Source organism: Rhincodon typus, chromosome 3 (genome assembly GCF_021869965.1).
Source record: "Rhincodon typus isolate 14 chromosome 3, sRhiTyp1.1, whole genome shotgun sequence".
In the NCBI taxonomy this organism is placed as follows: domain Eukaryota; kingdom Metazoa; phylum Chordata; class Chondrichthyes; order Orectolobiformes; family Rhincodontidae; genus Rhincodon; species Rhincodon typus.
Window position 1 is genome coordinate 99,083,630 of NC_063334.1, and position 12,710 is coordinate 99,096,339.

The 12,710-nt window shown below is 40.0% G+C and overlaps 1 protein-coding gene across 1 annotated transcript in view; it reads left to right on the plus strand.

The window, feature by feature from the left end:
* Positions 1-12,710, plus strand: part of aggf1 (angiogenic factor with G patch and FHA domains 1) — a 35,163-nt gene that overhangs the window by 7,275 nt on the left and 15,178 nt on the right. The window contains exons 5-7 of the mRNA XM_048619346.1: positions 382-561; positions 5,572-5,902; positions 10,568-10,673. Of these exons, the coding sequence (XP_048475303.1) occupies positions 382-561; positions 5,572-5,902; positions 10,568-10,673 (617 nt within the window). The remainder of the gene's footprint in view (positions 1-381; positions 562-5,571; positions 5,903-10,567; positions 10,674-12,710) is intronic.

Sequence of the window (12,710 nt, forward strand, 5' to 3'; positions counted from 1 at the left end):
AGTTTTCATTTGGGATCACAAGCTTCTGTTGTGTTCACTTCCAGACATAGACTTGCCTATTAGCATTCAGCAGTGAAGCATACTGTGCATCAGTACGATGTGAGCTGTCCTTTGTTTCAGTTTCCTTGCGTCCACTGTATAGCTTATGTGTGTGTGTGTGTGTGTCTTATATTAAAAAACAAACCCTTGAACATTGGTGGGAACATTGTCATTTTCACTTTATTTTCGTATTGTGAATTGTCCTGTGTGTGAGATGAAAAGCTTCAACAAAAAATCTTTTTCAGCAATACTCAAGTTCTGTACTGCCGAGTGACTATATATTATGCTTGGAAATAAATCGTACATTAAGAATTTATGGCTAAACCTTTTTATGTTCCTAAGGCAAACCAACTCTACTATGACCCAAACACTGGAATTTACTATTATTATGACACTGAGAGTGGCCTGTATCAATTTCATTCTCGTGTGGATCTGCTGTCGTACCCTGCCACTGAAACGGAGAAAAAAGTTAAGAAAAAACGAAAAGGAATGGCAAAGTTTCTTTCAAAGAAAGAGAAGAAGGTATCTTGCATTTAGTTATCCTTACTGCAGCTGAAATTAATATTGAAGTGCACTTTAGCCCACACATACTACATGTCAGAGGAAGAAACTCTTAAGATCCAAGTGGTTTCCTGTACACTACCATGCTATATATGACTATGGTTAACAGTGAGAATGAAGGTCTTAAGTTACAGTAGGATATAGATAGATTGGTCAGATGGGCAGATCAGTGGCACATGGAATTTAACCCTGATAATTGTGAAGTGATGCAAGAGACAAGATAGATGGCAGGACACGAGGAAGCTTAGAGGAGCAGAGGGATCTTGGGTTGCTTGTCCACAGATGTCTGAAGGCAGCAGGACAAGTTAATAGGATAGTTAAGAAGGCATATGGGACACTTGCCTTTATCAGTTGTGATATGGATTATAAGAGCAGAGAGGTTTTGTTAGAGCTGTACAAAACTTTGGTTAGGCCACATCTGGAATACTATGTGCAGTTCCAGTCAACACCCAATAGGATGAATGTGATTGTACTGTGGAAGTGCAGAGGAGGTTCACCAGGACGTTGCCCGGAATGGAGTAGTTTCGCTATAAAGAGAGGATAAGCTCAGGTTGTTTTCTTCTGAGCAGAGAAGGCTGAAATGGACTTAATAAAGGTGTGTAAGATTGAGGGGCATGGACAGGGTGGATAAAAAGCATCTGCCTCCCTTAGTTGAAGGGTCAGTAAGAAGGGGGCATAATTTTAAGGTAATTGGCAGGAGGAGGAGCAAATGCTGGAATGTGGGACTAGAGCAGATTTATGGCTATGGATTTGCAAGACTGAAGGGCCTCCTGTACTGTGTATAATTCTAAACTCATTTTGGCATTTTATTTCATTAATTCATTGATGTGGGCTTTGTTAACTAGGCAAACATTTATTGCTCGTTCCTACTTTCCCTTGAGAAGATAATGGTGAGCTGCCACCTTAAACCACTACTGTTCATATGATGTAGGCACACCCACAGTGTTGTTAGGGAGAAGTTCCAGAATTTTGAACCATAAACAGCAAAATGAAACGGTATTTTTCCAAGTCCGGACAGTATTTGACTTGGAGTGAAATCTGTAGGTTGTGTTCCAATGTACCTGCTGCCCTTGACCTACCAAGTGGTGGTGGTGGTTGGTTTGGAAGATACTATTGAACCTTGCTGAGTCGCTGCAGTACTTTTTGTAATCATGCACACAGCTGTCACTGTGCACCAATTGTCAATGAAGTGATATTTAAAATGGTGGATGTGAGATCATTTAAGCAGGCTGCTTTATCCTGTGTAGTGTTGAGCTTCTTGAGTGTTATTGGAGTCGCATTTATTCAGTCAACTGAAGTCAGTCTCATCGTAGTCCTGAATTGTGCTTTGTAAGTGGTGGACAGGCAATCAAACCATGAGTTACTTGCAGAATTTCCATCTTTTGATCTGTCCTTGTAACCACCGTATATTTGACAGATCCAGTTCACTTTTGATCAATGGTAACCCTACGAAGATGTTGATAGGGATTCCATAAGTTGTTTCAGATACTTGTCATGAAGTTTCAGATGGCCTAGCTGTGGGAATATCTCGGAAAGTATTATGCACTGCTTTCTATCAAACAACAGTGCCACTAGATGGTCATTAGATAAAGAGTGAGCATGTGCTGGACAAGCTGCGGATGATAGGAATTCCTTACAAGAAATATGGTGAACTTATGATAAAGTAAATAAATGGCAGTCTCCTCCTGAACATAGCATGATTGCACATCTTACTCCCTTAACGGTTGCACAGTCTTTCCTTTCCGCAATCACGGTAAGCACTAAACCTTAAATGTAAGAATCATGTTCTCATACTTGAACAACAATTTAAACAACTTTTAGTTAAGTTTTGCACAATCATTGTTTGAACCTGATGACATTATAGCCAGCAGGAACTTAATCAAAAACGTATTTTAGTTCTCCCCATCTGTCTTCAGATGTGCCTTTGCTGGACAACGTTTTTGAGTAAAAAAGCAGCTAGCAACTTTTGGAGATGATTCGTACATGCCACGTAAAATCATTAATGCTAAACTGAGACTTGATCACAGTAACTATTTATTTCAGCTTTTAAAGGAGTTATTTGTATTTTTAATTTTTCCATTGTATGCTATTTTCTTGGATGTGTATGGCATTTTATAAGATCACAAGAAATAGGAGCGGGAGTAGGCCATTCAGACCATTGAGCCTTAATTTAGCCTTCTCTGCCATTTTGAAAGACCTTGCCTGATCTGTTTTTGGCCTCAACTCTACTTTCTTGCCTGTCCCCTTGACTCCCTTGTTGATAATTTTTTTTGGGGGTAAGAACAGGTGTGCAGCTTCCTTCAGGGCTAATAACAATGCTTCCTGTAGCCGAACACCAGGAAATGCCTGGGTCTGTCCAACTGTGATTTGTCTTTTCAATTAAGGCGGTCTAGAATCCATGTTGCAGTGCCTGTGGCAATGAGCATTAATGGACTAATATACTGCCAGGGCCTTTTGGTTTTTCTTAATGTTCAGCTACTCATTAGATTCTGTTCCTCCTGTCCTCAGCTGCTGCAAATGACAGAATCAGTGGCTAAATTGAAGATTTCTTCTTTGGGATGGTCAGAATCAGCAACAGGTAGACTAATTACTAAGAAATAGATTTCTCCTACAGTGCCCTAAAATGGGTACTGATGGAACTAAAACCATTAATTATATATACACATCAAATGGAATTCGAAAGTGCCACACCCTAAATATTACAACGCTTAGTGACAGGTGTTATGCAGAGGTGTGTAATGCTATCTTTGAGGCAAAGCCCTCCCTCTGCATTCTTATTCTGTTACTTACTTATTGTTTGCTGACCTTTATCTTGAGTTCAGCATTGAAATCTTGATGTGAAACCAAAAAAAAATCATGAAAACTGTCTCATGCAGTGAAGATAGTACGAACTGCCGATGCTAGAGAATCTGAGATAACAAGGTGTAGAGCTGGATGAACACAGCAGGCCAAGCAGCATCAGAGGAGCAGGAAAGCTGATGTTTTGGGTCGAGAAGAAGGATCTCGACCCGAAACGTCAGCTTTCCTGCTCCTCTGATGCTGCTTGGCCTGCTGTGTTCATCCAGCTCTACACCTTGTTATCTCATGCAGTGAAATTTGTTGAGGCAGGTATACAGAATTATTAAAGGCTTCTTGAGACCAAAATTTAGAGCCACTGCTGAGATTTTAAAGAAAGACTGTAAATAAAGTTCAAGGACCTTAAAAATTACTGTTATGATTTCATTTTACATAGGCAAATCAAAGTGTATGTTCCCTTGTAAAGTGGAGTTTTGGTTGGGCAGAGGTGGATGGGAAATATTTATTTGACAACAGATCTTTCGCAGAAGATAGCTGCAAAAGAGCTGAATCACCCTAAGCTCAAAGTTAAAGAGAATAATTAGGACCTGCCAAATAATTTCAAGATTTCCAACTTCTCAATATTTTGCTTCAGCATATTGTCTAGTAAATTACTTGCATGGTGCTACCTAATAATCGCTGAAACAGTTGGAAGAATTATATTATCGAGAGAGGAGAACATTTATTCAAATGAGACCAGATTTACACATTCAACTCATTTTATTCTCGCAACAGCCTCATTCTCGGTAGCTTGGGTCCTAGTCCATCTTGTGCAGTACACTGGTCTTAAGTCGTTTAGCCATGCTACCTTTGTTTAAAATTGTGTACCAGCGGGATACCAAAATTTAAAAACGCTAGATCAATTTGTCACTTGGTGACCTATCTTTCTTTCTAAATTAAGAACAAAAACCTGTTCAAATTATGGATTTATATTTTTGAAAGCTGTCAGCCATCTTGTATTACTATTGTATTACAGTCTGCACTGCTGTCTTGTTCAACACTCGCCTACTCCTTCCAGTTGCAAGGCTTAAGCAGATCCCTGCTGCAGATCAAATAACTCTATAGTTACAAATAAATCAGAATGAAACAGACCTACCCAGAACATGTGTCAGTGTCAAAAAAGTAAAATGTGGAAAATACACAACAAGTCGGACACTATTGTCAATAAAATGTGATGAATTATCACAACCTCTCTCTACATACATATGTATGGATATGTTATTAGGAGTGTCACAATTTATTGGGCTTATTTTTATGAATTCAGTGCATCCTTGTATACAAAGCACCCATTTTCCTTTCCAGATGAAATAACTGTTTACTGTTCTTGGAATACTAAAATAGTCAAATAAATGAGTTAACTTGTTGATGCAGCATGCTTTCAGAACAGACTTTACAACTAATAAAAAAGCATTGGAAATGCCTGTTGTTAAAGACCTAAAAATTAGGTATAAAGCTTTTGAACATCACGAGTCTCTAGTTTTTCTGACTTGACTTTTAAGCTGAGAATTTCTTTTTGTTATTCATATTTACTTACTTTGCCATAACTTTCAATTTTCTATTGTTTATTCATGGGATGTAAGGATATAGGCATTTGCTGGCAAGGCGCTAAAAGCCCTTGAAGTGGTGGTGAACTGCTGTCTTGAACTGCTGTTGTCCGTGTGGTGTGGGTACACCCATGATGTTTTTAAGGATAGAATTTGAGCTTGAACCAACAATTGTGAAGGAATGGCAATATAGTTTAAATTTAGGATGGTGTGTGATGAAGGGAAATCTGCATGTGGTGTTCTAGTGTTGCTGTTGCCTTTGTCGTTCTGTGCAGTACAGGTCCTGGTTTGGAAGGTATTATTGAAGGAGGTTTGGCGAGTTACTGCGTTGTGTCTTGTGAACTATGCACACTGCTGCCACTGTGCATCAGTAGTGGAGGAAGTAAATGTTTGTAGTTGATGGCGTGTTAGTGTCATTTCTGTGCATCATTCTTTGTTGTTGAAATCTTGTCTCTGTCTCTAAATTCACTCCAAAATTTCCAAGGGATCGGGACCTTTTTAAAGTTTTGAAGTGTTACTTGTCATTGACAAAAATCATAAAAACACTTGGAAGACAGGCCCTTAAAATTTTGATGTTTTTATTTCTTCTAAGGACACTGAAGCTGATGTACCAAAAGCTTCAAGTATTTGCAGGTGCTGTGACCCAGAACAGAGCAAGATATTGTCAGAAGAACCAGCAAACAAACGAAAAAAAACAGTAGTGGAGGAGATTGAACAGGACTCACTCAATGAGCATAATCCAAATGATGGGTCTATCTTTCATGAAGATGATGTTGAAGCGAAATTGGAAAAGAAGGAAGAGGTGGGAGTTGGAAGTGAGCCAGAAGAAGGAGAAATTACAGACTCGGATAAAAGTGATCATCCTACAGATGAAGAGACAGAAGAGTCAAGTGAAGATCAAGATGAAAGTGAGAAAGAGGATGGTGAGTGACAGGTTTACTGTATGCCTGAATTTGTATAAAGTCAGATGCAAAAGTCACAGTTACACAGATGTGGCTCAGGCGTGTGGATACTTTTAATCACATAGGAATAAGCAAATTTTCACCTCCAATCTACTTGATGTGATGCAGCTCTGTGCCTGTCTGCTGCTTACTCTATACTGTCCAGAAGACGTAATGTTGCTCCCATGTATCCTGGATCATCTAGATTAGCGTAAATAATTAGGACTATCCTGATATTCAGATAACATGCCATTTGCCTTTCTTTATCTGAAACAATATAAATACAATTATAGTGTTTACCTTTTTCCAGTGTTCAAAATTTTGAATATTATTTAACGTATTCCGTAGGTTGCTTGGTCTTTGCCCATGCATATTCATGAAATATGCATGTTCTGAAAAATATGCATATTTTGTTTTGTGCTTGGAAATCATTCAGCCTTGTAGGCTGTTCAGGCAGCTTCTTGGAACCTAGAGTACCTCCCTCCAAGCTGATGCATTTGGAGTGGCTGCATTTCAGTAACTGCAAGTGATCTTTCTGTACCTTTGCAAGGATTATTGGCTTCGAAATAGTCTCTGATTCTGTTATAAGCATAAAACAACATTTATTCTGTTTCTTTGAACCATTGTTTCTCAACAGCATGTATAGCCTATGCAATGTACTTGTGTTTGCCATGCAGATTTAATTTTTGCGTTATACCTTGATCTGGAATACATTTCAATCTCCAATTTGACATGTGTTTTGACCTTTCTTCCTTCCTTGTTTGAATGATTGAAGGTTCATATTTTCTGAAAGGATTGCTGTAGTAGCTTTTGACTGCATGCATCTTAACTGTTCTATACAGCTGCATTTGCTTGCCAGTGCAATGAGTATGGTTTAAAAAAAGACAATTTGAATCAAATATTTGAGCAGGTTCTTTGCACATTACACAGCTGTGTCAACCTTAGCATCACTTGCTATGTGAGCAAATTGATAAATTCCTTGGGAAACAACAAAATTTATACCATAAAATTGTGGTCTGGAATTTATTCAAATATTGATTTCAGTTGGTCCACAGTTAAGGTTGTCAATCTGCAGATATTGTTTCCGGACCTCCAGAAATTAAAGATTAATTGTCTGGACACTTTCTAGTAGTGTAGGAGAAAAATCATGTGACTACTTTAATGAAAAAGCTCACTTTCGGTATCTGTTTTACTTATAAAAATAATAAAAATATTGGAGAAAGGAAACTGCTGTAGGAGGTAGGAGATCATGTGATGAAACTTCAGGAATAGGTCCACTCTGTGTCTGCAGTCCTATCTGCAGCATGTTGACAGTTAATTCAGATTATCATCAAATCTGAAATTGAAAATTAGTCTTTGTGATGGTCAATGCCACACGTCTGTGCATGCCCCTTACATTCTGCACACATCATTTGGTGTGCCAGTGCAATCGCAGCATTGACTTCTACTTCTGGAAGTTCCTGCCACACATGGACCTTGAGTGACTGGAGGAGAAGGCTCCACAAATCTTGCCATCTCAATGACGGAAGAGCCCAGCACATCAGTGCAAAAGATGATAAGGCTGAAGAATTTGCATCCAACTTCAGCTAGAAGTGCCGAGTGGATGATCCTTCTCAGCCTCCTCCAGTGGTCCCCAGCATTACAGGTACCAATCTTGAGCCAATTTGATTCATGCTACACGATATCAAGAAACGGTTGGAGACACTGGTTGCTGCAAATGCTATGGACCCTGACAACATTCCACCAATAGTACTGAAGACTTGTGCTCCAGAACTTGCCGCTCCTCTCGCCAAGCTGTTCCAGTACAGTTACAACACTGGCATCTACCCGACAATGTGGAAAATTGCCCAAGTATGTCCTGTACTCAAAAAGCAGAACAAATCCAACCCGGCCAATTACCACCCCATCAGTCTCCTCTCGATCATCAGTAAAGTGATGGAAAGTTCATCAACAATGCTATCAAGCAGCACTTGCTCAGCAACAACCTGCTCAGTGACGCCCAGTTTGCGTTCCACCAGGGCCACTCAGCTCCTGATCTTATTACAGCCTTGGTTCAAACAAGGACAAAAGAGCTGAATTCCAGAGGTGAGGTGAGAGTGACAGACCTTGATATCAAGGCTACATTTGACCGAGTGTGGTGGCATCAAGGAGCCCTAGCAAAACTGGAATCAGTGGGTATCAGGGGGCAAACTCTCCAGTGGTTGGAGTCATACCTGACACAGGAATATGGTCGTTGTTGTTGGGGGTCAATCATCTCAGCTCCAGGACATCTTTGCAGGAGTTCCTTTAAGTAGTGTCCTTGGCCCAACCATCTTCAGATGCTTCATCAATGACCTTCCCTCCATCATAAGATCAGAAGTGGGGATGTTCGCCGATGATTGCACAATGTTCCTCACCATTCGTGACTCCTCAGGCACTGAAGCAGCCCATGTTCACATGCAACAAGATCTGGACAATATCCAGGCTTGGGCTGACAAGTGGCAAGTGACATTTGCGCCACACAAATGCCGGGCCATGATCATCACCAATAAGAGACAATCTAACCACTGTCCCTTGACATTCAATGGTGTTACCATCACTGAATCTCCCACTATCAACATCCTGGGGGTTACCATTGACCAGAAACTCAACTGGACTCACCACATTAACACAGTGGCTGCAAGGGCAGGCCAGAAGCTAGGAATACTGTGGCAAGTAACTCCTTCCTGACTCCTCAAAGTCTGTCCGTCATCTACAAGGCACAAGTCAGGAGTGTGATGGAATGCTCCCCACTTGCCTGGATGAGTGCAGCCCCAACAACACTGAAGAAGCTTGACACCATCCAGGACAAAGCAGCCCGCTTGATTGGCACTACATCCACAAGCATTCACTCCATTTACCACTGACGCTCAGTAGACCAGTGTGTATAATTTACAAGATGCACTGCAGAAATTCACCAAAGATCCTCAGACAGCACCTTCCAAGCCCATGATCACTTCCATCTAGAAGGACAAGGGCATCAGATATATGGGAACAACACCACCTCCAAGATCCCCTCCAAGTCCCTCACCATCCTGACTTGGAAATATATCGCCGTTCCTTCACTGTCGCTGGGTCAAAATCCTGGAATTCCCTCCCTAATAGCATTGTGGGTCAACCCACACAGGAGGACTGCAGCGGATCAAGAAGGCAGCTCACCACCACCTTCCCAAGGACAACGAGGGATGGGCAAGAAATGCTGGCCAGCCAGCAACACCCATGTCCCACAAACGAATAGCAAAAAAAATGACTTGGAAATTCAACTGGTACAAATGTGGTGTAATGCTGCTAATCTTGCGTGGATCTCCAGCATTGTTGTTACTCTGGGTATTTGCGAAGGTAATGTACTGTTTTTGTTTGTTGAAAGTTTAAATATTCTTCTGCACGGATTATGCAGCTGGCATTTAAATCAGAAGGAAATAAAACAGGAATGCAGCCTGTAACTTACACTTCATTTATTTGGTGTTGGTGGTGAACGCAATAGTGCAAGTGGTTAGTATAATCTGGCTGTGCTCACACCTCTAGAAGATATTCACCTCTTTGACAGAGAGCCTTGTTATAGTGCTAAGCAGGGTTTCAAATCCTAGCATGCATGTGGTGGAATAACTTTGATGAATTGTGAATCAGCACTTGGGGGAAAAATGACCACAAATACTGTTAAACTGATGCAAAATCCTGATTTGTTCACTAATACCCCAGGCTGGCCTGCGTGTGACCCTAATCCACCACCATGTGGTTGATTATTCATATCCCTGAGGCATGAATAATGTGAATCAATATTGCTTGTTCACACTCATTCAAGAAAAATATATTTTAATAATTACAAAATTTTATGTTATACTTGATATATATCAATGCAGGACATTTGCAACCTTTTTCCAAGTACAGGACAGTTTTCAAATCTTGCAGTTATGTGAAAAATATCATCTTTTGCCTTTTCTTGACTGAGATACATTTTCAGTACAACACACAGAGCCACTGTTACATCTGTTATTAGCTTCAATAACTCCAATATTTTCTGCTGAATCACTTAATAAATTTCTAAAACTACAATTTTCTCAAATGTCACTAAGGACGGTGAAACTCTTCCTCCATTATAGGCGAATAACAAAGGAGCTCCACCACTGCTTATAATGGAACTCAGAAAAGCAGGGTGTATAATTCTGAATTGTGCCTTTTGTTTATACATCAAATACTCAGTAGAAAGCTGTGAAATGCCATATTTATCGCATCAGTAATTTACCTGAGATTCACCTTTTGGATGATATTCCCCTTTATTACCACCTTGATGGATGGGAGCGGTCAGAGTGGAGGGGTATTAGATAATGAAATAAAGTGAACATACACCTGGAACACACTACATATATGCCTGACCTGACTCTTACATTTTGTTTTGAAATCTTATTTTTTAAGATCTGCAATATTTTGTTGTAGTTCAATGTACAGCAGCCTTGTCTTGCTAAATATGCAGAACCTTCATATGATTATGATGAAAAATATCACAAACTCTTAATTTGAACCTAGTATGAATGTGTTGTACTTCCATAAAGTTTATTATGAAGGTTTTGATTTTGAAACCATTAAGGTAATCAATTTCTGTCCTAATCCATATTACTTTCTAATGTATAGGTCAGCTGTGGCCTCCATGTATTCGTGTGATGGTGGTGCGATCACCAGTTCTTGAACCCGGTACACTCTTCATCATCACTGCAGTGAAGTCAGCTACAATTGGAAGGTATCGTAGATAATATTATAAACCTTGGTTGCTGCTATGCCAGTTAAGCAAGAATATAGTCAAAAGGTCAACTATTAGTTTTTTTCTAAATTACATTTTTTATATTTGCAAGCTTTTTCGATACACCACTTCTAAAATGTCTGCTTCAGAATGGAGTGCATCTAATAGCTTCACAAATATTCAGATAATGGTAGAGCTGCTTGTTTTCCAGTTCCAGCAAAGAGAGAGACTTGTGTAGAACGTTTTATGATTTCAGGGTGCATCAAAGTGCTTTATGGCTAAATAAATGCATCTTGAAATATTGTCATCGTTTTGCTACTGCATGCAAAACTTTGGCATAGTTATAAGTGATTTTATTTGTATCATTTTAAGTTGCAAATTGTTCGTGCTCCAAAGCTGTTGATTCAAATACCTTTTAAAATATACTATGATGGAGAGCATATTATTACTGTCTGCAAAGGGTCCTACCTATGCTCATATAGCAAGTTGCTATATATGAGCAAATTTCCCTTATTCATCATTTTCTTCCTCAAGTTCATCTTCCACTGACGAAGTTACCTCTCATTCAATCAGCTCTGATCTTGGCCACATGGTGCTCATTGGGTTTTTTTGTGTGTGTTTGCTTAGTTTTTTCCCCATTTCAGTTCCCTTCAAGAGAAAGCTATTGCAGTTTTATGATAAGACCTGAAATAATGGTTGAATAGAACAAATATAAATATGGTGGCTTGAATGCCAGTGTAAGGATATGAATTATCAAATGCAGTATTTTTGTTTCGTTCAAGAAACCAACGGGGTTTCAGTACAGTTTGTCCATTTTGAACAAGTCTGGCATATTTATAATTTTGTCCTTGTCTTTACTATTGAGCTCACCAATGATAGATTTCTCAAGGGAATAGACCCTATGGGCATCACTTATATAGTCATAGAGTTATACAGCATGGCAACAGACCCTTCAATCCAACTCATCCGCTATCCTAAACTGATCTAATCTCATTTACCAGCATTTGGTCCATATCCCTCTAAACATTTCCTATTCATATACCCATCCAGATACCTTTTTAAATGTTGTAAACCCAATCACTACTTCCTCTGGGTGCTCGTTCCATACACGTACCACCCTCTGCATGAAAAACTTACCCCTCAGGTCCCTTTTAAATGTTTCCCCTCTCACCTTAAAACTGTACCCTGTAGTTTTGGACTCTCCTACCCTAGGAAAAAGACCTTGGCTATGCACCCTCATGATTTTGTAAACTTCTATAAGGTCACCCCTCAGCCTCCGATGTTCCAGGGAAAAAAGCCCAAACTTTTCAGCCTCTCCATATAGCTCAAACCCTCCAATCCCGGCAACGTCCTTGAAAATAATTTCTTAGCTCTTTCAAATTTAACAATATCCTTCCTATAGCAGGGAGACCAGAATTGAATGTAGTATTGTGAAAGTGGCCTCACCAATGTCCTGTACAGCCGCAACATGACGTCCCAACTCCTGTATTCAGTGCACTGACCAATAAAGACAAGCGTGCCAAACACTTTCTTCACCACCCTGCCTATCTGCGACTCCGCTTTCAAGGAACTATGCACCTGCACCCATAGGTCTTTTTGTTTAGCGACATTCCCCAGGACCCAACCATTAAGTGTATAAATCCTGCCCTGGTTTGCCTTATCAAAATGCAACACCTCATGTTTATCTAAATTAAACTCCGCCTACCACTCCTTGGCTCATTGGCCCATCTGATCAAAGTCCCACTGTACTCTGAGATAACCTTCCTCCTGTCCACTACAACTACTTTGGTGTCATCTACAAACTTCCTAACCATACCTCCTATAATCACATCCAAATAATTTATATAAATGACAAAAAGCAGTGGACCCAGCACCGATCCTTGTGACACACCGCTGGTCACAGGCCTGCAGTCCAAAAAACAACCTTGTACCACCACCCTCTGTCTTCTACCTCCAAGTCAATTTTGTATCCATTTAGCTAGCTCCCCCGGATTGCATGTTATTTAACTATTTTACCATGTGGAACCTTGACAAATG